Consider the following 24427-nt stretch of genomic DNA (forward strand, 5'->3'; position numbering starts at 1 on the left):
AACCAGAATGAGATACCATCTCATACCAGTTAGAATGTTGATCATTAAAAAGTCAGGAAAAAACAGGTGCTGGGGAGGTTGTGGAGAAATACGAATACTTTTACACTGTTGGTGGGACTGTAAACTAGCTCAACCATTGTGGAAGTCAGTGTGGCGATTCCTCCGGGATCTAGAACTAGAAGTACCATTTGACCCAGCCATCCCATTACTGGGTATATACCCAAAGGATTATAAATGATGCTGCTATAAAGACACATGCACACGTGTGTTTATTGCGGCACTATTCACAATAACAAACCCTTGGAACTGACCCAAATGTTCAACAATGATAGACTGGATTAAGAAAATGTGGCACATATACACCATGGAATACTATGCAGCCATAAAAAATGATGATTTCATGTCCTTTGTAGGTTCATGGATGAAGCTAGAAACCATCATTCTCAGCAAACTATCGCAACAACAAAAAACCAAACGCCACGTGTTCTCACTCATAGGTGGGAATTGAACAATGAGAACACATGGACACAGGAAGGGGAACATCACACACTGGGGACTGTTGTGGGGTCGGGGGAGGGGGAAGGGATAGCATTAGGAGATATACCTAATGCTAAATGATGAGTTAATGGGTGCAGCACACCAACATGGCACATTTATACATATGTAATCTGCACGTTGTGCACAGGTACCCAAAAACTTAAAGTATGATTTAAAAAAAAAGTCTTTATAATCTTTTTTTTTTTTTGCATAGCTAGGGGCCATGGCTAATTCCACATGTCTCCACGGCTTATCTAGAATCTGGTGGCTTCAAGGTAGGTAAATAGAACAATTTTGAAAAGTCAAAGAAGCCGTTTATGACCTTAAAGCTTGTATGTTGGTTTTTGTATCCTGCAACTTACTGAATTTACTTTTTTCAACTCTAAGAGTTTTTCGGTAGAGTTTTTTTTTTTTTTTTCTGTATCAGATCGTGTCATCTGCAAACAGGAACAGTTTGATTTCTTCCTTACCAATTTGGATGCCCTTTATTTCTTTCTCTTGCCTAATTTCTCTGGCTAGAACTTCCAATGCTATGTTGAATAGGAGTGGTGAGAGTTGTTATGCTTGTTCCATTTGTTAGAGGAAAAGCTGCAGTTTTTCCCCATTCAGTACAATGTTATCTGCATATACATTTGTCACGTGTGGCCTTTATTGGGTTAAAGTACGTTCCTTCTGTACCTAATTCGTTTGGGGTCTTTTATCATGAAGGGATGTTGAATTTTATCAAATGCTTTTTTCTGCATCTACTGAGATGTTTGTATGGTTTTTGTCCTTCATTCTCTTGATGTGTTACATTTACTGACTTATGTGCATTGAGCCATCCTTGCATCCCTGAGGTGAATCCTATTTGATTATGGTGTATGTTCTTTTTGATATGCTGTTGGATTCAATTCACTAGTATTTTGTTGAGGATTTTTGCATATATATTCATTAGGAATATTGTTCTGTTGTTTTTTTGTTGTGTCTTTATCTGGTTTTGGTATCAGAGTTATGCTGGCCTCATAGAATGAGTTTAGAAGAATTCCCTCTCCTTCAATATTTTGGAATAGTTTGAGAATAATTGGTATCAGTTTTTCCTTAAAAGTTCAGTAGAATTCAGCTGTGAAGCTATCTAGTCCTGCACTTTTGTTTGTTGGGAGACTTTTATTACTGATTCAACCTCATTACTCATTATTGGTCTTTTCAGGCCTTGTGTTTCTTCTGGGTAGTGTGTATGTGTCCAGGAATTTATCCATTTCCTCTGAGTTTTTGAGTTTGTTGATGTATAGTTGTTCATAATAGTGTCTAATGATCCTTTGTATTTCTGTGGTGTCAGGTACATGATGACTCCTTTTTTAAAAGTTTGATTTTTAAAAATGTTTTTATTTGAAAAAGAGAAGACACCAGAGGAGTGAGTTCAGTTCTCAAATAGAAGCTCGAGGAGCCTTTGTCTCATTGGCAACCAGCAGCATGTGCTACATTTTGTGTGGTCACTGTTTCTATGGTAACTGAGGCTTACTACATAACAAAGGGTGACTCTAGGAACCCCTTACGGATTGTTGAACAGAGACAGTTCCTTGTGAGGATGTATTGGAAATTGGCAAAAGGTGGGGAGATAACGTCCATGGGAGATGGGAAATAGGTCCATGGGGCCGCAGCTTGATAAATTGCTGGCTTGTATTTTCAGAGACTAGGACACCGTGGCTGCCTCCTCCATGAATGTGGAAAGGAGACAGTCTTTTTTTTCTTATTTTTTCTTTTTTGAGACAGAGTCTCGCTGTGTCGTCCAGGCTGGAGTGCAGTGGTGCTATCTTGGCTCACTGCAGCCTCTGCCTCCTGGGTTCAAGTGATTCTCCTGCCTCAGCCTCCTGAGTAGCTGGGATTACAGGCGCGCACCACCACGCCTGGCTAATTTTTTGTATTTTTAGTAGAGACTCGCTTTCACCATGTTGGTCAGGCTAGTCTCGAACTCCTGACCTCGTGATCCACCTGCCTCAGCCCCCCAAAGTGCTGGAATTATAGGCATGAGCCACCGCTCCTGGCTGGAAAGGAGACATCTTAAAGGAAGAAGCCCTTTAGGAGAAGGGAGAGAAATTTATAGAAAGTAAAACCATAAAACAAGGTACTGTTTCTTTTAAAGTTTTCTTCACTCCTTGTAGGTGCTGTGGAGGCAGCAGTTAAGAAACAGAGACCCTGCTGTCTTCATGAAACTTGCTTTTTAGTTGGGCAATCAAACGCAAAGGAAAATAAGAAACAAATATGGGATATAATATGTTAGTGACGTGTGCTGATAAGACAAAGCAGGGCAAGGACAGTGAGTGGTGGGCTTGTCCCTTTAGGTGGACAGAGAAGGCTTCTGGCCAGGGTGATGTGAGATCATGATGAGAGTGTACTTGGGGATATGTTCCAGTAAGAAGGAGGAGGACGATGGAGGCCCCAAGGTGGAATGTGCCTGGTGGGCCAGGAAGGAAGCCATTGTCACCAGAGATCATGACAAGAAAAAGAAAGGTCATGACATGAGGTCAGAGAAGGTTCAAGTCGGAGCCAGATCATGCTGGGCCTTGAAGGCCTTAAAGAACCACTGGAACAATTGTAGTAGAGGAATTTGCATTTTAAAGGGATTGTCTTGGCTGCCTGTCTGTAGGCGGAAAAGTAGGGTGAAGAGTGGAAGGTTGGTCACAGCTGAACCAGGTGGTAGCAGTGGAGGCAGTGAGAGGTCAGTGGATCCTGGGTATCTTTTAAAGGTATTTGCAGGCCCGGTGCGGTGGTTCATGCCTGTAATCCCCACACTTTGGGAGGCCGAGGCGGGTGCATCACTTGAGGCCAGGATTTTGAGACCAGCCTGGCCAACAAGGTGAAACCCTGTCCCTACTGAAAAAAAAAAAAAAAATGAGCTGGATGTGGTGGCGTGCGCCTGTAATCCCAGCTACTTGGGAGGCTGAGGCAGGAGATTTGCTTGAACGTAGAGGCGGAGGTTGCAGTGAGCCGAGATTGTACCTCTGCACTCCAGCCTGGGTGACAGAGTGAGATTCTGTCTCAAAAAAGAAAAAAAAGGTATTTCCAGTACAATTTCCTAACAGATTGGATGTGGAATGTAAGAGAAAGAGAGGATGACTACAGGTTCTAGGCTTGGCACCAGGAAAAACCAAGTTGTCACTACCTGAGATGGGGAAGATGGAGAGGAGCAGATTCTGTGTCCAAGATGCACACATAGTCGCGCGTGTGGATCCTGGGCCGTTCGTTGGATGTGCATGTCTGCATTTACATGAGATCTAGAAGGAGAATAGAACTTTGGGACTTGTTATCGTTTAGATGCTGTGGAAAGCATGAGGATGTGAAAGAAGTCACCAAGGAAGGGATGTGAGTCAAGACGAGGACTTGCAGTTAATTTCTGTCTCCTTCAAAGACATCATCTTGAGGGCTGCTTCCTTGCATCCAGGTTGCTGCAGTTGCCCAGAAGGTGTTTGGAATTTCTTTGTCAGGATTGCTTTTCACCTTGAAGGATATGTTTCTGAATAGCTTTGGTGGTTGCAGATCACTGTTGCTTGAGGATTGGTTTAATTTTAGGGACCCTTGACAAATCATGCCCATCCAACTGTGGGATTTAATAATGTTTGTAATAAATTAGATTAATGTTTTGTTAAAGTGAAATGTGACTAAGGTGCAGTTATGTTGATTTTTGCTTTTTCTTTGGCTGAAACTTACCATTGGGGCAAAATATTTTTAGCGCTTGAGTGGAGACGGTTGGTTAGGAGCCTTGTCCCCATGTGCAGGTTCTGGCACAGAGGAGACTCATTATCCCGAATGTAGTCACTCATTTGAACAGCCGACCTGTAAGTGACCCATTTCTGATTGGGGCACTCTCCTCACTCTGGCAAGCTGGAAGGCATAGGTTTTTCAATAGGAATTTCTTTTTTTCTTCTTTTCTTTTTTTTTTTTTTGAGACAGAGCCTTGCTCTGTCCCCCAGGCTGGAGTGCAGTGGCGTGATCTCGGCTCACTGCAAGCTCCGCCTCCTGGGTTCACGCCATTCTCCTGCCTCAGCCTCCCGAGTAGCTGGGACTACGGGCACCTGCCACCATGCCTGGCTAATTTTTTTTTTTGTATTTTTAGTAGAGATGGGGTTTCACCATATTAGCCAGGATGCTCTCGATCTCCTGTCCTCGTGATCCATCTGGAGCCTCAGCCTCCCAAAGTGCTGGGATTACAGGCGTGAGCCACCGCGCCCGGCCGGAATTTCTATATCCAAAGTTCACGACACCCCACTCTGCTCTCCACCTCTTCTCCTAGCACTCTTGCTCCAACAATTGCTCAATCTCATGGCGACCTCCAGCGTCTCAATCCCATCTCTGACAGTCCCTCTTGTCATCACTCCCACATTCACCCAGCGGAGATTCCACAGGCTTTTGATCTCATCACTCTTTTGCAAAAACCTGGAACAACTTCCTTGTGCCTTTCTCTCCATCATGCCTGGCCAAAGCAGCCCCAAGCCTGGTTGAACCTGACTCTGCATCTGTACTAGAGCCACTACACAGGAGCAGGAGAGAAATCCCACAGCCACATGCTTCGAATGCACAGCACAGACCTCAGATGTGCGCCCCACACACCCAATAGTCTCACTCTGTTCCCTTAGTGAGTTTTTGTTCCTCTTCTCTGAGACAGATATTTCCTCAAATACCCCCATGCTGCCTTGTCTTAGCTCATGATCTTGTTTAATAAGTTAGGAAAACAGAAGCCACCCAAAGGGAACATCCTCACCTTCCTACCACCAGGTCTACAAACCTGCCAGCTCAGGTATCATCCTTGACTTCTTTTTCATTTCTTTTTTTCTTTTTCTTTTTTTTTTTTTTTTTTTATAGACAAGGTCTCACTCTGTTGCCCAGACTGGAGTGCAGTGGTGCTGTCATAGCTCACTGCAACCTTGAACTTCTGGGCTCAAGGGATCCTCCCACCTCAGCCTTCTGAGTAGCTGGGACTATAGGTGTGTGCTCCACACCTGACTAATCCCTGATTTCTCACAACTTCACACATTCAGCTCCTCCTCTCTCTCATCATCAGTCTTTTCCGCTCAGTACCCATCCCTGTTCCTGTTACAAATACTCTTTAAAAAAGAAAATCCTGTTCCTTGTCTTGCCTTGTCCACTGTAGCAAGGCCCTTCCTCTGCCTTCTTTGTAGTAGAGCTGCTCTGACTCTGTCTGTACCTCATTTCCCCCAGCTGCACCTTTATCCTGTCTCAGTGTGGCTTCCCGACACCACCCCTCCAGTGAATCGGCCTCATCAAGGCCATAAGCAACTCCTGGTTGGACGTTTCTCGGTCCTCCTCTTCTTTGATCTTTTCAGCAGCTCTTGATCCAGTTGACTTGTCTCCCTGTAGTCCTGGCTCTCAGGGGAACCACGTGCTTTTTGTTTTCTTCCTCCCTCCCTGGCAGTTCCTAATTACTCTCCTTTGCTGACTTCTGTCCCTCATCTCACTGGGTCTCAACGAGAAGCAATCTTGCTCCTCAGGGGGCCATTTAGCAATGTGTGGAGACATCTGTGGTTGTCACAGCTGGGGAGTGGGGGTTGCTACCAGCATCCAGTGGTTAGAGGCCAGGGATGCTGCTACACATCCTGTAACCCACAGGATGGCCCTGGCCCCTCAGCCGTTATCTGGACTGAATGTGAACAGTGCTGATGCAAGAAACCTTCCTCGAGGCTCCTTCCTGGACCGTCTTCTTGAGTCTTCTTTAGATCTGCTCCTAGGTGATGGAGTCTAGTGCTGTTGCTGTAAATACATTTCATATGTCGGTGACTCCCAAGTTTCTGTCCCCAGCCTGTACCTCTACCCTGAGCTACAGATTTGTATGTCTCAATACTTATTGGGCATCTCTACTTGGAGGTATCTTCGGTGTCTCCGCATGTCCAGCGTGGAACTTGTGATATTTTCCCCTCTGAAACCTGTTCTCCCAGCCTTCTCTGGCTCAGCAAATGGCATTGCTTCCCACCCGGTTGCTCAAGCCAGAAACCTGGGAGTCACCTTGAGTCCTTCCATTCCCCCTTCAGTTAGGCCAAGAGCAGTTCCATCCATTCTTTTTTCACAATGCGTCCCACATGTGTTTGATAATCTCTGCCCACTGGCCCATCTTCAGTAAGTCCTCATCTCTTGCCTTCCACAGGTCTCTCTGCTTCTTTTGCTGTTCACCATGCACAGTTATCTTTTTTTTTTTTTTTTTTTTTTTTTTGAGATGGAGTCTTGGTCTGTCACCAGGCTGGAGTGTAGTGGCGTGATCTCGGCTCACTGCAACCTCCGACTCCCTGGTTCAAGTGATTCTCCTGCCGCAGCCTCCTGAGTAGCTGGGATTACAGGCACCTGCGCCACCATGCCCAGCTAATTTTTGTATTTTTAGTAGAAACAGGGTTTCACCATGTTGAACAGGATGGTCTTGATCTCCTGACCTCGTGATCCGCCTGCCTCTCCCTCACAAAGTGCTGGGATTACAGGTGTGAGCCACCCCGCCTGGCCCATGCACAGTCATCTTTTAAATGCACAGTCATCTTTGGAATTGTCAGGAGCATCGTGTCCTCTACCGAGAACAGTAGGTAGCTTTGCTCCATGGCTACACTAATTGGTTTGTGAAAGACACATTGACTCCTTGCTTTTTCTTTATTCTTTTTTTTTTTTTAATTATAAAAACAGTACATTCAATTCAAATATTCAGTAGGAGGTGAAGTACAAAGCAGAAGTTCCCTTCTCCTCTTGCTGCTTTCTCTCTCCCCAATTTATTCCCTGGGAATACGGTTGGAGATTGATCGCTTTGAGATTTTTAAACCCAAGATTACATTAAAAGAACCAGTTATGCACTCTCCCAGTCATCTCAAGGACACAGTACCCTTGTGTCAGGGGAGCTGCTCAAAGTCTGGAATGTAGATTTGAGGCAACAGGAATAGTAAGAAGAAAGATTATAGCAGAGCCAGGAGTCAATTTTTTTTTTCTCATCGTTATGATGAAATGACTTATTGAAGGACCTGTTGTATAGTACATTAAAAATCCATACAGTATAGGTTGGATCCTGTCAGAAGAGTGGATTTTATTCTTTCTCTTACATTATTTTGTAGCTCTAATTTTGTGTAACCTTTGGGAGGATCCCTTGTGATGTCTTAATGTTCGAGGCTATATTTAATGCTTACCTTCTGGAAAGATGTTACATGAACAGTCTGTTTAAAGCATGGAGGAATAGTGTCCACTTCTCGGCCTCTTGCCAGCTCTGCCTCCTCATCCCTTCCATCCCTTCTAACCCTGGACCTCTCGTCTTCCGTGCTCGCACCCCGGGTGACCTCATCCAGCCTTCTGGCTTCATCTGTGCAGAGACTGCTTCCCTGAACTTTTCTATCCAGCTGCCTACCCGACATGTACCTGGGGTTTCTGAGAGGCTTCTCAAACTCACCACGTCCCAGATCTCCCTCAGAGCCTACTCACCTTTTATTATTTCCTAACTCCATCAGTCCTGCTGTTCGGGCCACCTGTCTGGTCAACATCCTGACCTCTCTCTCATCCACATTCAGTACATCAGCAAGTTACATTGTTTCTACTTTCAGAAGAGACCTGGAATTTGACCACTCCTCAGGCTTGCACCAGGACCCAGCCCAGCCCCCCAAACCACCCTGACCCTGGACTTACTACATTGTTTCACCAGCCTCCAAAAATGGTCTTTCTGCTTCACACTTGCTCCCTACCTCTTCAGTCTATTCTCAACACAGCACTCAGAATGCCTCTTCTAAATTATTGGTCAAATAGTGTCACTCCTCTGCTCAAAATCCTTTGGTGCTCTCTGTCTCATTCTGAGTAAAAGAGCCCTTGCAACGACAAGGCCCTGCGAGACTTAACAGCCTCCCTCCAGCTCTCACCTGCTCCACAGTCCCTGTCCGGTCTACTCCAGCATCAGAGCCATGCTGTTCTGGAAGCCTGTGGGCATGCTTCCACTCCAGGGCCCTTGGCCCTTGCTGTTTTCTGTCTGGGCTGTAGTTCCACAAATAACAAATGGTTCCTTCCCTTACCTCCTTCACAGTCTTGCTCAAAGGCCTCCCCAGTGAGAAGTCCTTCAACCCTGTTTAAAATTGCAAACCATCCCTGCTTAATTTTTCTCTAAAGCGCATTTCTCTTTCCAATATACTTTATACGTTTCCTATTTACTTTATTCATTGTTTGCCTCCTGCACTAGTATGTAAATTTCATGGTGGTAGGGATTTATGTTTATTGACATAATGAAGACACATTTGACTACATAGCAGTTAAATTATTGTAAGACCACATTAACTAAGTTAATTATTCTCTTTTTCTTTTTAGAGACAGAGTCTCTCTCTTTTGCTCAGTCTGGAGTGCAGTGGTGCGATCATAGCTTATTGCAACCTCAAACTCAAGTGATCCTCCCACCTCAGCTTCTTGAGTAACTGGGACCACAGGCGTGTGCCACCATGCCTGGCTAATTAAAACAATTTTTTTTTTAAAGAGTTGAGATCTTGTTATGTTGCCCAGGCTGGTCTCGAATTCTGGGCTCAAGTAGTCCTCCTGCCTCGGCCTCCCAAAGTGCTAGGATTACAGGTGTGAGCCACTGTGTCTGGCCTAATTATTTTCTGGATCTTGTCTTTTACATTTGTAATAAAGGATCTCATAGGTAATACATTGACCCTTGAACAATGTGGAGATTAGGGGCACTGACCCCCCACATAATAAGAAATCTGCTTATACTGTTTGATTCCTTAAAAACTTAACAACTGAAAGCCTACTACTGATATCATAGTTGGTTAACTGTACTTTATATAAGTATTATATACTGTATTCTTAAAGTAAGATAGATTTCATGCACGTCCGTGTGAAGAGACCACCAAACAGGCTTTGTGTGAGCAATAAAGCTTTTAATCACCTGGGTGCAGGCGGGCTGAGTCCGAAAAGAGAGTCAGCGAAGGGAGATAAGGGTGGGGCCGTTTTTATAAGATTTGAGTAGGTAAAGGAAAATTACAGTCAAAGGGGGTTTGTTCTCTGGCGGGCAGGAGTGGGGGTCGCAAGGTGCTCAGTGGGGGAGATTTTTGAGCCAGGATGAGCCAGGAAAAGGACTTTCACAAGGTAATGTCATCACTTAAGGCAAGGACCGGCCATTTTCACTTCTTTTGTGGTGGAATATCATCAGTTAAGGCAAGGACTGGCCATTTACACTTCTTTTGTGGTGGAATGTCATCAGTTAAGGCGGGGCAGGGCATATTCACTTCTTTTGTGATTCTTCAGTTACTTCAGGCCATCTGGGCGTATACGTGCAAGTTACAGGGGATGCGATGGCTTGGCTTGGGCTCAGAGGCCTGACAATAGAGAAATGTTATTAAGAAAAATCATAAGAAAAAATACATTTACTGTTCTTTAAGTGGAAGTGGATCCATCATCCATCACAAAGGTCTTTATCCTTGATTTTTTCACAGTGAGTGGGCTGAGGAGGAGGAGGAAAGGGAGAGGTTGGTCTTGGTATCCAAGGGGTGGTAAAGGCAGAAGAAAATTTGTGTGTAAGTGGAACTGCACAGTTCAAACCCGTGTTGTTCAAGGGTCAAGTATATATAAAGAGCTCCCAGTAATTAATAAGCACGAGGCAGACAACCCTATAGAAAATTGGATAAAGGACAGTGAACAGACTTTTGACAGCAGAAATACAGAAATGCGTAAAAAGGTGACAAATGCCTAGCCTGATTAGTAATCAGGGAAATACAAATTAGAAGAGTAAGGTATTTTCATCCATTGATTGGCACAAATTACAAACAGTGGTAATAATCTGGTGTGACTAAGGGTGTATTCCTAAGATTCTCTCATGCGCTGCTGGTGAAAGTGCATGCTAGCACAGGCTTTGGAGGGTAATGATGGCAATAGATATTCTCATTCGGTAAATCTGTCTACTTACCTAGCTTATAAAATATTTGTGCATGTGCATAGACATGTAAATATAAGGCTATATATACACTGTAACATTGTCATTAGAAAAGGGACTAACTTAAATGTCCAGGTCTTTAGAAATAGATCATATAAGATCTTATTAAAGGTCTTTACAAAATTATAGCTACATAATAATCTAAGAAAGAATCCAATCTATTTTGACAGCATCCATTCCAAATTCCTTGTATTTTTATTATATTATACTTTAAAGAAAAAAGGTAGTATTATCTATAAAACCTTACTGGAAATACACAAGCGTAGGTATTATGCCCACACTATGAAACATTACTCAGCTCTAAAAAGAATGGCCTAGATCTACATGTATATATGGAAAGGATTTCTGAGGCTCAGTTAAATGAAAAAAAAAGCTTCAATGTATGTATGTTATAACGCCATTAGTATAACAGCAAACCCAAATGCTGTTTTACAAGTGTACATTAATACATAAAGGTATAGAAAAACTTCTGGGAGGATAACAGCCAGTTACCAGGTTTCCTTTGGTTTGGGAAGTAAAACTGAGGGCATGGAGACATCCTGCCTATCCTCTGTATTTGAGTTTTTACCAAGAAAAATGTTTATGATTAATTTTATAATAAAAAAGGTAAAGTATTTTAACTGTTCTTTCCAAATAAAAGTCTTTTAGAAAATGATTAAAAGCAGCTAAATTAGAGGTTGTGAGAAATGATTCTTAAACAGTCCATGACTAGCAATTTTTTATATTGGAGGATTCAAATATTTGTGTGTGATCTCAAAGACTAATAGTATTTCATAATAATATTTAATAATTTTCATTTATCTGAAACAAAAATGAATTAGACATAAATGAGGGCTCAGGAGCCCTGGGGCCTGTGGCTGAGCCTCCACAACTTACTGTTTTTTTTTTTTGGTTGTTGTTATGGAGTCTCGCTCTGTCACCCAGGCTGGAGTGCAGTGGCGTGATCTCGGCTCACTGCAAGCTCCGCCTCCAGGGTTCATGCCATTCTGCCATTCTCTTGCCTCAGCCTCCTGAGTAGCTGGGACTACAGGCACCTGCCACCACGCCCAGCTAATTTTTTGTATTTTTAGTAGAGACGGGATTTCACCGTGTTAGCCAGGATGGTCTCGATCTCCTGACCTCGTGATCCGCCTGCCTCCGCTTTCCGAAGTGCTGGGATTACAGGTGTGAGCCACCGCGCCCGGCCCCCCACTTATTGTTGAATGTGTAGCAGCAGCTTCCCAAAAGCTAGCATTGTTTTTAGGTGAAAAATGGGCCTAGAAAACCAAAGCCATTGCCAGTGCTGGTGGTGACCATGCAGAGGTGGGCATAAGGAAGCCATGGATCTGAACAAAACCTCAATTGTTTGTATTAGAGCCAATTATCAGATTCAGTGGGATACAAATCTATGGAGAGCGTGTGTTCAATATGAAAATTTTAAAAAATCTTGGACTTTTAGAATGTGGCCTTATCTAGTCCTTAAAATTTAGGAAATTTTTAGTGCATGTAGCAGCCAGAGTGAAAAATGGCTTTTTTTTTTTTTTTTTTTTTTTTTTTTTGAGATTAAATCTCACTCTGTAACCAGGCTGGAGTACAGTGGTGCAATCTTGGCTCAATGCAGCCTCTGTCTCCCGGGTTCAAGTGATTCTCCTGCCTCAGCCTCCCGAGTAGCTGGGACTGCAGGCACGCGCCACCACGCCCAGCTAATTTTTTTTTGTATTTTTAGTAGAGATGGGGTTTCACCATGTGGCCAGGCTGGTCTCGATCTCCTGACCTTGTGATCCTCTTGCCTCGGCTCCCAAAGTGCTGGGATTACAGGCGTGAGCCACCGTGTCCGGCCAAAAAACGGCTTTTTAATAGAAATTATTATCCTTAGTGAAATTTCTCAAATATGAGGATTAGAGAGTCTTGAAAGAGTTTTCGTTTGAATGTTATGAGCCAATCAAAATTATCTGGGTTTTTCCATAATGAACCTCCCTTCTTAGATCCAGAAAAGATGTTCATGGTCCTTGGGTCCACCTCCATTTTATATAATATTTCTTTTTCTTTTTTTTTTTTTAAGTTCCCAATGCCAGTTTTTCTGAAATTTTGTATATTTTTGAGTTAAAAAATTTAAGTTGTAAAAGTAATGTATGTTCATCTTGGAAAACACCAAAAGACATGAAGGAAAAAAGAATCACTCAGAATCTTACCACATAAAGACAACTAAGGCATTAGCATATTTCCTTTGATTTCCATGTGCTGTAATTTAAATTTGTCCCGTTTTATGCAGTTGGAACAATATTATATAAACGGTTTTGTATACTTCTCATTTGTAACATTGCTTTTTCTTTTGAGATGGAGTTTCACTCTTGTTCATCCAGGCTGGAGGTGCAATGGCGCGATCTTGGCTCTCCGCAACCTCCACCTCCTGGGGTTCAAGCTACTCTTCTGCCTCAGCCTCCTGAGTAGCTGGGATTACAGGAATGCACCACCATGCCCGGCTAATTTTGTATTTTTAGTAGAGGTTTTAGGTTTTAGGTTTTGCCATGTTGGCTAGGCTGGTCTCCAACTCCTGACCTCAGGTGATCTGCCTGCCTTGGCCTCCCAAAGTGCTGGGATTATAGGTGTGAGCCACTGCACCCAGCCGTACCATTACTTTTATCTGTTATAACTCTATAAATATATACATTTTGGTGACCACATGATAGATAGGTGTATGTGTATATATATATATATTTTTTTGTTTTTGTTTTTTTGAGATAAGTTTTCACTGTGTCACCCAGCTGTGCTGTAATGTGATTATTGCTCACTGCAGTTTCGACCACCTTGGCTTGAATGATCCTCCCACCTCAGCCTCCCCTGAGTAGCTGGGGGTACATGTACGCTCCATTACACCTTGCTAGTTTCTTAATTTCTTTTTTTTTTTTTTTTTTTGAGACAGTTTCACTCTTGTTGCCCAAGCTGGAACGCAGTGGCGTGATCTTGGCTTACGACAACCTCTGCCTCCCGGGTTCAAGTGATTCTCTTGCCTCAGCCTCCCAGGTAGCTGGGATTACAGGAATGCACCACCATGCCCGGCTAATTTTGTATTTTTAGTAGAGGTTTTAGGTTTTAGGTTTTGCCATGTTGGCTAGGCTGGTCTCCAACTCCTGACCTCAGGTGATCTGCCTGCCTTGGCCTCCCAAAGTGCTGGGATTATAGGTGTGAGCCACTGCACCCAGCCGTACCATTACTTTTATCTGTTATAACTCTATAAATATATACATTTTGGTGACCACATGATAGATAGGTGTATGTGTATATATATATATTTTTTTTGTTTTTGTTTTTTTGAGATAAGTTTTCACTGTGTCACCCAGCTGTGCTGTAATGTGATTATTGCTCACTGCAGTTTCGACCACCTTGGCTTGAATGATCCTCCCACCTCAGCCTCCCCTGAGTAGCTGGGGGTACATGTACGCTCCATTACACCCTGCTAGTTTCTTAATTTCTTTTTTTTTTTTTTTTTTTGAGACAGTTTCACTCTTGTTGCCCAAGCTGGAGCGCAGTGGCGTGATCTTGGCTTACGACAACCTCTGCCTCCCGGGTTCAAGTGATTCTCTTGCCTCAGCCTCCCAGGTAGCTGGGATTACAGGCATGCACCACCACGCCTGGCTAATTTTGTATTTTTAGTAGAGACAGGGTTTCTCCATGTTGGTCAGGCTGGTCTTGAACTCCTGACCTCAGGTGATCCACCCGCCTTGGCCTCCCAAAGTGTTGGGATTACAGGTGTGAGCCACCACGCCTGGCCCACCCTGCTAGTTTCTAAAAAATGTTTTGTAGAGATGGGTTCTCACTATGTTGATCATGCTGCTGCCATCTTTTGATAAGTTTCGGTTTATGCTTTTATAAATAATGTTAGATTTTTATTCCTGGAGCTTCTTACCTATTTCCGATTATTGCCTTAGATTTAGATGTTAGAGTCTCTTGATAAATAATGCGAAAAACTGATTTGGAAACAATAACCTTTATTTGAACGATGACATGGCACACTGCTTGCAGAATGAGCCTGGGGCAGGAATCCCCTGAGTCCTGAGCCTGCTTTCTCTTTTGTAATCTTGTGCCTTCTCTTGGGATTTAAGCAAAAGATCAGAGGTTCTTTCTTTAATTACAGTGCTTCCTGCAAGCAAATGAAAGGTGGAAATCCAAGGCAGAAATGTGCACTTGCTCTTCTATTAGCTGTGGACTCTATGAGAAGGTCTCGTGTTTATGTAGCATTTCAGCTCCTGCCTTTACAGCTGAAGTAACACCAAACCACAGAACATGTAAAAATGTTTTTCTTACATATAAATATTCCTATTTGTGATTTACTATGCCACCTTTTAAAATTAATGAGTAACATTGTTACATGTGATAGGCAGAGCTCTACGCCCTCATGCAGGCTTTTCGGGGTCTCCACACTTACCCACTTTTCCAGTCCACTCCCCTGCCTCTTCTTCCTCCCCACCCACTGTGCGGTGGTCCATTGGAACTGGCAGTCTACTTGCCACTCCTCCCTGCCATGCAGTTATATGGAGTCTTCCCTCCTGAGCTAGCACTCCCCTGCCCCACATCGAATCTGCAGGTCCCCCTCGTTCTATGAGACCAGCTTCCCAATGCCTTCCAGCACTCTCTGCAGCAGCTCTCAGTGTCCTGCCCAGAGGCAATCACTTCCTGCCCTGAGGTTCCACGCACTAATGTGGCACTTGCCTTGCTGAATGCTGTGTTTGCTCATCGGTCTCTCTTCATAACTAGACGGAGAGCAGCTCTACGATGGGGTCTGCACCTTGTTAATTTCTGTATTTTCTGCAGAACACCTGCCACTTAAAAGATATTTGTTGTTCTTTGGTCACTAAATTAGGTGAGAGTTCAGGCCTGATGTTCTCTATGGCTTTGTTGCAGGTCTTTCTGTCTGAGTGGAAGGAGCACAAAGTTGCTCTCTCACGGCTCACCAGCCTGGAGATGAAAGATGATTTCCTCCATGGACTGCAGATGCTGAAATCTCTACAAGGCACACATGTTGTCACGCTGCTTGGCTATTGTGAGGATGACAACACTATTCTTACTGAATATCACCCTCTAGGTTCCTTGAGTAACCTGGAAGAAACACTAAACCTTTCAAAGTACCAAAATGTGAACACGTGGCAGCACAGGCTGGAGCTGGCCATGGACTATGTCAGCATCATTAATTACCTGCACCACAGCCCCGTGGGCACGCGGGTCATGTGCGACTCCAACGACCTGCCGAAGACACTGTCCCAGTATCTGCTAACAAGCAACTTTAGCATTTTGGCAAATGACTTGGACGCCTTACCCCTGGTGAACCACAGCTCCGGGATGCTGGTGAAGTGCGGTCACAGGGAGCTGCATGGGGATTTTGTGGCTCCAGAGCAACTGTGGCCCTATGGAGAGGACGTGCCTTTCCGCGATGATCTCATGCCCTCATATGACGAGAAGATTGACATTTGGAGGATCCCAGACATCTCCGGTTTCCTTCTGGGGCACATTGAAGGGAGTGATATGGTCCGATTCCATTTGTTTGATATTCACAAAGCATGCAAGAGTCAGACTCCCTCAGAAAGACCCACTGCCCAGGACGTTCTGGAGACCTACCAGAAGGTCTTGGATACACTTAGAGATGCCATGATGTCTCAGGCAAGAGAGATGCTGTGAAAACCAGTCCAGCCAATGAAGGTGGGATTGAAGGGCTGAATGGAAGTTACAGCATTCTACTCTGATGGTGGAGTTTTTTGCCTGAGTTTCGTGTTTTATTGTTTTTTATGGCTTAGCCATGTGGTTCGTTGTCCACATCCACATGTATGTTTGTATGTATTCCACATACATACAATAATGCAGATTAAGTCTGATGTTTCTGTCTAGATGATCTGTCCAGTACTGAAAGTGAAGCATTAAAATCCCCTGCCTTTTTTGGTATTAGGATCTGCCTCTCTCTTTAGCTCTAATAGTGTTTGTTTATACATGTGAGTGCTTTGGTATTGGGTGCATATATATTTAAAATTGTTACATCCTTTTGCTGAATTGATCCCTTTATCATTATGTAATGATCTTCTTTGTCCCTTTTTATGTTTTCTGACTTAGTCTATTATGTATAAGTATAGCTACTCCTGCACATTTTTGGTTTAAATTTGCATGGAATATTTTTTTCCATCTGTTCACTTTCAGTCTTTATGTGTTTTTACATGTGAAGTGAGTTTGTTATAGGTAACATATAGTTGAATCTTTTTTTTTTAAAATCCATTCAGCCAGTCTATTATTTTAATTGGAGAATTTAAATTATTTACATTCTGGGTTTTTATTGATAGGTGAGGACTTAGTCCTGTGCTTTTGTTTTCTGATTATCTTGTATATATTTTTTCCTATCTTTTAAATTTATTTTTATTTTTTATTTTGAGACAGAGTGTGGCTGTGTCTCCCAGGCTGGAGTGCAGTGGCAGGATCTCGGCTCACTGCAACCTCTGCCTCCCAAGTTCAAGCAATTCTCCTGCCTCAACCTCCCAAGTAGCTGGGATTACAGGGGCCCACCACCACACCCAGCTAATTTTTGTATTTTTAGTAGAGATGGAATTTCACCTATCTTCTTTTGTATTGTTTACTTTACAATTTGGTGGTTTTTTTAATAGTCATAATGTTTGATTCCTTTTTCTCATTTGTGTTTCTGCTCTACTAGTGAGTTTTAAGCCTTTGTTTGTTTTCATGATGGTAGGTACCATCCTGTCTGAAGATCAGATGAGATTGGGTGTGTTCAGGGTGGTATTAATGTGGGAATGAAGGAGGACTGGAGAGACCATGGGGTGAGATAAGAGGATTTTTATTGAGTGCACTCAGACCCAGCTGATTAACATCCAAAAACTGGGCCCAGACAAAGACAGCACTTGACTTTTATACACACTTCTAAAAGGGGGTGGGCTAGCTTGAAACAAGCTTACAGTGGTGTGAAGCAAAGATACAGAGGCAGAACAAAGGCAGCTAATCAAACTGTGACAGGTTCATGAGCCAGAATTACATATGACCCTTGCTGTGCAGCTCACATGGCTGTTATCTAGGCTTGCTCAAAAGAGCCTTGCATGGGCTTATCTCATAACGTTTGCTATGGCACCCAGACTGCCGCAGCCCAGGCCTGCTCAGGCATGTCTTACAACCTTCACTGTGCTGCTTAGATAAAACAGAGTACTTGAAGTTACTGGTTACAGAAAACAGGAATATATAAACTCATATGTTTACTCATAGGGGAAAGGAAAATTTGTTTTCTTCTCCCTGTGTTGAGGGAGTGCTGGGAGAGTCTCCGGAGCACATTCCTTTGAGCCTTTGCTTATTTGATAATGTTATCGAGGCTTTGCCTGGGTCCAGGCTTTGCCTGTTACTGCCTTTGGGATGAGTCAGCCTAATATAGAAAGCTTGTTTTTCTCTTTTTAATTTTATTTTTCTTTCTTTAATTTCCTGCCTCAGTATGGTGTCTTTCTCTTCCAGATGTGGGATTCCCTTAAGCATTTCTTGTAGGGCTGATCTAGTTGTGATGATTTCCCTGTTTTTTTTTTTTTTGAGATGGCGTCTTACTCTGTCACCAGGCTGGAATGCAGTGGCACGACCTCTGTTCACTGCAAGCTCCGCCTCCCGGGTTCGCGCCATTCTCCTGCCTCAGCCTCCCAAGTAGCTGGGACCACAGGTGCCCGCCACCACACCCGGCTGATTTTTTGTATCTTTAGTAGAGATGGGGTTTCACCATGTTAGCCAGGATGGTCTCGATCTCCTGACCTTGTGATCTGCCTGCCTCAGACCTTGTGAGCCACCTGCCTCGGCCTCCCAAAGTGCTGGGATTACAGGTGTGAGCCACCGTGCCTGGCCAGTATTTTTTTTTTTAAACTAAATTATCATTAATGTTAAAATTTAACGGACCGTGTATATAACTGTGCAATTGCTGCTTTCTCACAGAACTGCCTAGGATTCATTCAGTAGACCACAGAAACGAGGTCTGGCATTTAACAGACTAATGATAGAGGAAATAAACTGATTTATACAAGAATATCAGATACTGTCATGTGGTTTAGTGTAGCTGAAGTTATGAATTAGTGCCAACTCTTGCTGCAGTGTCTCTGACACAATTTTATCTTGGAACTTGGCGATTTAAGTTGACTTTCTTCACTGAAAAGAGTTCTTTCATGATAGTCTTCATGAATTGCTCATATAGCAGCTTAATCTCTTTCATTTGCTGTCTCCTAAAAATGCTAACTTGTTGCCACTTCTTTTGTTGCTCTTGAAATATTTTAATTAGTTTTTCTTCCTCTCCTCAGTCTTCTACATGTCTATGTTGTATTCTTGAAGCAAAGTCAGCAACTGTATAGGATATCTATAATTCCGTTTCTGCATTTTGTGTTCTCAAAATAACATTCAGTTATGTTCTCGGTGTTGATGCAAGCTTTTTTATACTTTTGAAGCCTTTTTCTTTTTGCAGCAAGACCCCGTTTAATGGCAGCTACAATTACTTGTAGTTCTCTACATCAACCCCTTTGTCTTCCTCATCTGTTCTGAAAAAGGTTTTCTTTCCCTGTGCTCATCAGTTTCTGGATCCTTTTCTCCATGTTCCATTTCCTGGGTGGGCATGACCTGAGCCTCCAACTGGACCTTGGCAGCCCTCCTGTTGCTCCTCCTGCCTTGGGTGCAATCGCTAGTTGTCCTGGGATGCCAGAGGCGACTCCTCAACCCTGAGGGACCCTTGATGGTGTTCCCTCACAGGACCTGTATAATGCCACACTGTGAGGCTCCTCTGAGGGCCTGGGGTCCTCCTCTCAGTTTTTACTTGTCTGGGAAAGACTTTATTTGTCCTTCAATTTTGAAGGTTAGCTTTACTTAGTTTAATATTCTTGGCTGGCAGTTTTTTTTATTTCAGCACTGTAATATATATTATCCCATTCTTTCCTGACCTGTAAGTTTTTTTTTTTTTTTTTAAACAGGAAATTCTCTTATAAGTGACTTGATGCTTTACTTTTGCTGTTTTTAGAATTCTGTCTTTGACTTTTGACAATTTGATTGTAATGTGCCTTGTAGAAGACCTTTTTGGTTTGAATCTTTTTTGGGATTACTGAACATCCTGTATCTGGATGTCTGTATCTCTTGCAAGACTTAATAAATGTTTGACTATTATTTTGCTAAATAGGTTTTCTGTGTCTCTTCCCTTCTCTTTCCTGAAACACTCAGAATTTAAATATTTATTTGGTCTGACTGGGTTATTTCAAAAGACCTATCTTCAGGTTCAGAAAATCTTTGTTTTGCTTTATCTAGTGTACTTTTGAAGCTCTCAGTTGCATTTTTTAATTTTATTCATTGAATTTTTCAGTTCCAGGATTTGTTTGGTTATTTTTCTATATCTATCTCTACTGACTGTCTTATTCAGATCATGAATTGTTTTCCTACTTTCTTTGTATTATCTGTGTTCCCTTGCAACTTGCTGAGTTTCCCTAAGATCATTATTTTGAATTCCTTTTCTGGCATTTTTATAGATTTCCTTTTCTTTTGAATCTGTTACTGGAGAATTATTGTGTCTCTTTGGAGGTATCAGGTTTCCTTGCTTTTTCATGTTTCTTGTGTCCTTGCTTTTTCCAATTTTATGGATAGGCTTTCATAAGGAAAGACTTTTTTGTAGGCGTATCTGTAGTTGTGGTTGTGATTAGGATGTTTTGGTTTTGATTCTGGTGAGCACAGGAGTGTAGGCTCAATGATTTCAGCTGTAACCAATGTAACTGGTGTCATGTAACCATGTCACTGTGAGTCCTCAGTGGCTTAAGTTGCCATTGTTAGTTGAGGCTGTTGTGAGGCTTTTCTGGGGAAAGGAATGCCAGAGGGGCCAGTCCCTGGGCCTTTTGGTGGCATGGGCAGGCTTTAGCTGTGGTGGCGATGGGCTGGGCAAGCTAGTCCTCAGGACCCCAGCTGGTGTAAGTGCTGGTAGTGGGGGGCCCAGGTGGGCTGGTCCTCAAGTCCCCAGGCAGCATTTATGGTGCTGGCAGTGGCAGTAGCAGCAGTGGGCTAGACACTGGACTGTCAGGTGGCAATCATAGCTGTTGGCAGTAGCTGTGGCAGGATGAATGGGACAGTTTCTAGCCCCCTAGATGATGCACTTGGGTGGGCACTGGTGGTGGTATATTGGGCAGGCCTGTTCAGGCCTTGGGATTGTGTGCGTGGGCACCAGTGGTGTTGGATGGGGTGGGCCAGTCGTTAGGCCCCCCTACAGAGCATATAGGCACCAGTAGTGGCATGAGGGAAAGATGGCACTGGAGAACACTGGTGACAGTGGGTGGAGCAGGCCTGTCTTTAGGTTCTTGGATGGCACATATGGACACACTGGTCCTCAGGCCCCCTGAAGGTGCCCACAGGCATGCTGTTGCCCTGCTGAAAGGGGCAAGGTTTTGTTGGTGGCATTGGTGTTGGGAAGATGGCTCCCAGGTTCTGGGAGCTTCGGCTCCCTTTTTCCCTTTTTCCTGAGGTAGCCTCCCTGGTGTGCTACACTGCCTGTTCCCTGGGATATAAGACACTTAATGGGTCAGAGTACTGGGGACCTGGCTGCATTGCTGGGTGATTGTGATACTGCAACCTTCTGGATGGATGTGGGAGGATGTTCTTGGGGGCCCAGGGATGTGGACTGCTGGGGCTTATTGGACCCCAAGGCAGGATATAATCTGGTGGGGGCTAGGCTCTTAAAATGGTGCTGTGCCACAGCAGCATGTTTCTTGGGATGTGAGTAGGGTCCAGTGGAATTCCCTTTCTGGAAGAACACATTTGCATGGATTCCAGGCAGCTCCATATACTGGACTCAGGGCCTGTGAAGGCTGACGGCATCCCCTGTGGGTGCCAGCATCTGTGCTGCAAATGTGGACCCCTGCAGTTCTTTGACTTTTCTTTTCCCAGAAATGGGATTCCTCTCCTGCCTCTGAGCCAGTCCAAGACATGCTGGCTGCTTTATTTACTGCTCCTTTTGTGCCTCAGAAGTTCCCTGTCACTTCCATGTTGAATAGTGTTCTGTCTTTGGTGCTCTACCTGACACGTGGTTAACTACTTGCTTTTTTGGTCCTTTGTTGTGGAGGAGTTGAGTGCCAGGCTCACGGTTTTTTGATTACCATAGTTTTGTAGTATTTTTTGAAATTCAGAAGTGTGAGACCTCCAACTTTTTCTTTTTCAAGATTATTTTGGCTGTTGAGTCACTGATTCCATATGCATTTTAGATGGATTTTTCTATTTCTGGAATTCTGCCATTAGGAGTCTGATAGATACTGCATTGAATCTGTAGAGTGCTTTGGGTAGTGTTGACATCTTACCACTATTAAGTCTTCCAGTACATGAACACAGGACTCACTGTGGTTTTGATGTGCATTTTCCTGATGACTAAGGATGTTATACCTTTTCATATGCTTATTGGCTATTTGTATATCTTCCTGGGAGAAATGTCTATTCAGATTTTTTGCCAATTTTTTAATTTGTCCATTTAAAAATCAGGGTTTTTTTTGTTGTTGAGTTGTAGGAGTTCTTTTTGTATTCCTTATACTAGTCCCTTATCAGATATATGATTTGCAGATATTTTCTCCCAGGTGGGTTGTCTTCACTTTCTTGGTAGTGTCTTTTAATACACAAAGTTTTAAATTTTTATGAAGTCAAATGTATCTACATTTTTCTTTGGTTGCTCATGCTTTTGGTGTTGCATCTAAGAATCCACTGCCAAATCCAAGGTCATGAAGATTTACTCCTATGTTTTCTTCTAAGAATTTTATAGTTTTTGCTATTACATTAAGGTCTTTGAGCCATTAAGATCTTTGACTTAATTTTTGTATATGATGTAAAGTCACTGTCAAACATCATTCTTTTGCATTTGGCTGTCCAGGTATCCCAGCATTATTTGTTGAAATGCCTACACTTCTTTATATTCCCTTGACTCCTCTAACCAAGGCATTTGGACCTTTGCTACTACCACTGCCCTGAAACTGCTGTCACTGGGTTACTAAGGACTGGGTAGCTTAGTTGAGTGGATAATCTTGTTGTTTCCTCCTTGTAATATACAAGCCTTGGCTTCTGTGACATCATACTCTCCTAGTTTTCCTCCTGTCACTGTGGCTTCTTCTCAGTCTCTGTCCATCCCTGGTGCTCCTGAAGGTTCTGTTCTCAGCCTTACACACATTACCTGGGTGATCTCATTCTCTGCCGTGAATTCACTTGCCATATATGTGCTGATTTTCCCCAAATTCCTATTTCTCTCGACCTTTACATCTATTTTATTTGCAGGTCATATATCTAATAAGGAATTGATATCCAGTGTACATGTAGAACTCCTGTAATTCAATACAGAAACCAAACAGTCCAGTTAATAAATGGAGAAGAGATTTGAATGAACATTTTTCTAAAGAACATCTCAAGCTCAAGATTTCCCAGATAACTTTTCTTTCTTCAAAATCTGCTTCTGTGTTTCCTCATCTGTATGTGGCACAGCATACATCTGATTTCCTAAGCCAGAAACCTCATAGTCATTCTTGACTCCAGGAAGAAACATTATTGAGTTTTTAAAAACTTAGCTTATTTACTCATTGTTTTATATAATAAAATGCAACAGTTTTAAGTGTATATTTCAATGGGTTTTAATACATTTATGTACTTGTGTCACTATCCTCATAGATAAAGAGACAAAACATTTCTATCACACTGGCAATTTCCTATGTGTCCCATCCCAATCAATCCTTTCCCCTCTGCTGGCTCCAAGCAATGACTCTTTCCTATCTTTTTAGAAAGATTAGAATTTATTTTCTAGAGTTCCAGTAATGGAATCATACAGTGTCTAAGTCTATTTGTGGTGCTATAACAAAATACCTGAGACTGGGTAATTTATAAATTATAGGAATTTATTTCTTACAGTTCTGGATGCTGAAAAGTTTATGATCAAGGTACTAGCAGGTTTGTGTCTGAGGGCCCAGTTTCTAATTTGAAGATGGTGCTTTGAACACTGTCCTCACATGGTAGAAGGGGCAGATGGGCAAAAAAAAAAAAAAAAGTGGGGGCAAATGCTGTGTGCAGCCCCTCTCATAAAGGGCTTAAGCTCATTCACCAGGGAAGAGCTCTCATGACCTAATCACCTCCAAAGACCCCACCTCTTAATACTATTGCATTGCAGATTAAGTTTCAACATGAATTTTGGAGGGACACAAATATTCAAACCATAGAATATAGTAATATAGTGTAGTTTATATTTTTTGTGTCTGTCTGCTTTTGTTCAGTGTAATATTTTTGAGGTTCATCTATGTTGTTGCATGTATCAGTAGGTTATATCTATTGGTGCGTAGTTATTCCATTGTATGTATGTACCACACTCTTTATTTATCTGCTGATGGATATTGCATTGTTTCCAGTTTTGGGTTGTTATGAATAAAACTGCTGTTAACCTTAAAATATAAGTCTTTGTGTAGACATATGTTTTCATTAGTCTTGAGCAAATACCTGATTGGTCAGATGGTTATATGTCAGTATATGTTTAATATCATATACTTCCAACTGTTTACCAAAGTAGTTGTGCCATTTTATTTTCCCACTAGAGATGTATGAGTTCTATTTGATCCACATCTTTGCCAACACTTGTTATTTATTTCAGCCCATTAAATTTTAGCTGTTTTTTTTTTTTTTCTTTTATTATTATTATTATTATTATTATACTTTAGGTTTTATGGTACATGTGCGCAATGTGCAGGTAAGTTACATATGTATACATGTGCCATGCTGGTGCGCTGCACCCACCAACTCGTCATCTAGCATTAGGTATATCTCCCAATGCTATCCCTCCCCCCTCCCCCCACCCCACAACAGTCCCCAGAGTGTGATGTTCCCCTTCCTGTGTCCATGTGTTCTCATTGTTCAATTCCCACCTATGAGTGAGAATATGCGGTGTTTGGTTTTTTGTTCTTGCGATAGTTTACTGAGAATGATGATTTCCAATTTCATCCATGT

At 42.7% G+C, this 24427-nt stretch overlaps 1 protein-coding gene across 2 annotated transcripts in view; it reads left to right on the plus strand.

Annotated features, from left to right (window-relative positions):
• Positions 1–23881, plus strand: part of POMK (protein O-mannose kinase) — a 46953-nt gene extending 23072 nt beyond the window's left edge. For both annotated transcript variants that reach the window (XM_024251045.3, XM_009243773.4), the window contains one exon: positions 15341–23881. In XM_024251045.3, the coding sequence (XP_024106813.2) occupies positions 15341–16111 (771 nt within the window). In that variant the 3' untranslated portion in view covers positions 16112–23881. The remainder of the gene's footprint in view (positions 1–15340) is intronic.
• Positions 23882–24427: the final 546 nt, after the last annotated feature.

The sequence above is a fragment of the Pongo abelii genome, chromosome 7, assembly GCF_028885655.2.
Source record: "Pongo abelii isolate AG06213 chromosome 7, NHGRI_mPonAbe1-v2.0_pri, whole genome shotgun sequence".
Lineage (NCBI taxonomy): Eukaryota > Metazoa > Chordata > Mammalia > Primates > Hominidae > Pongo > Pongo abelii.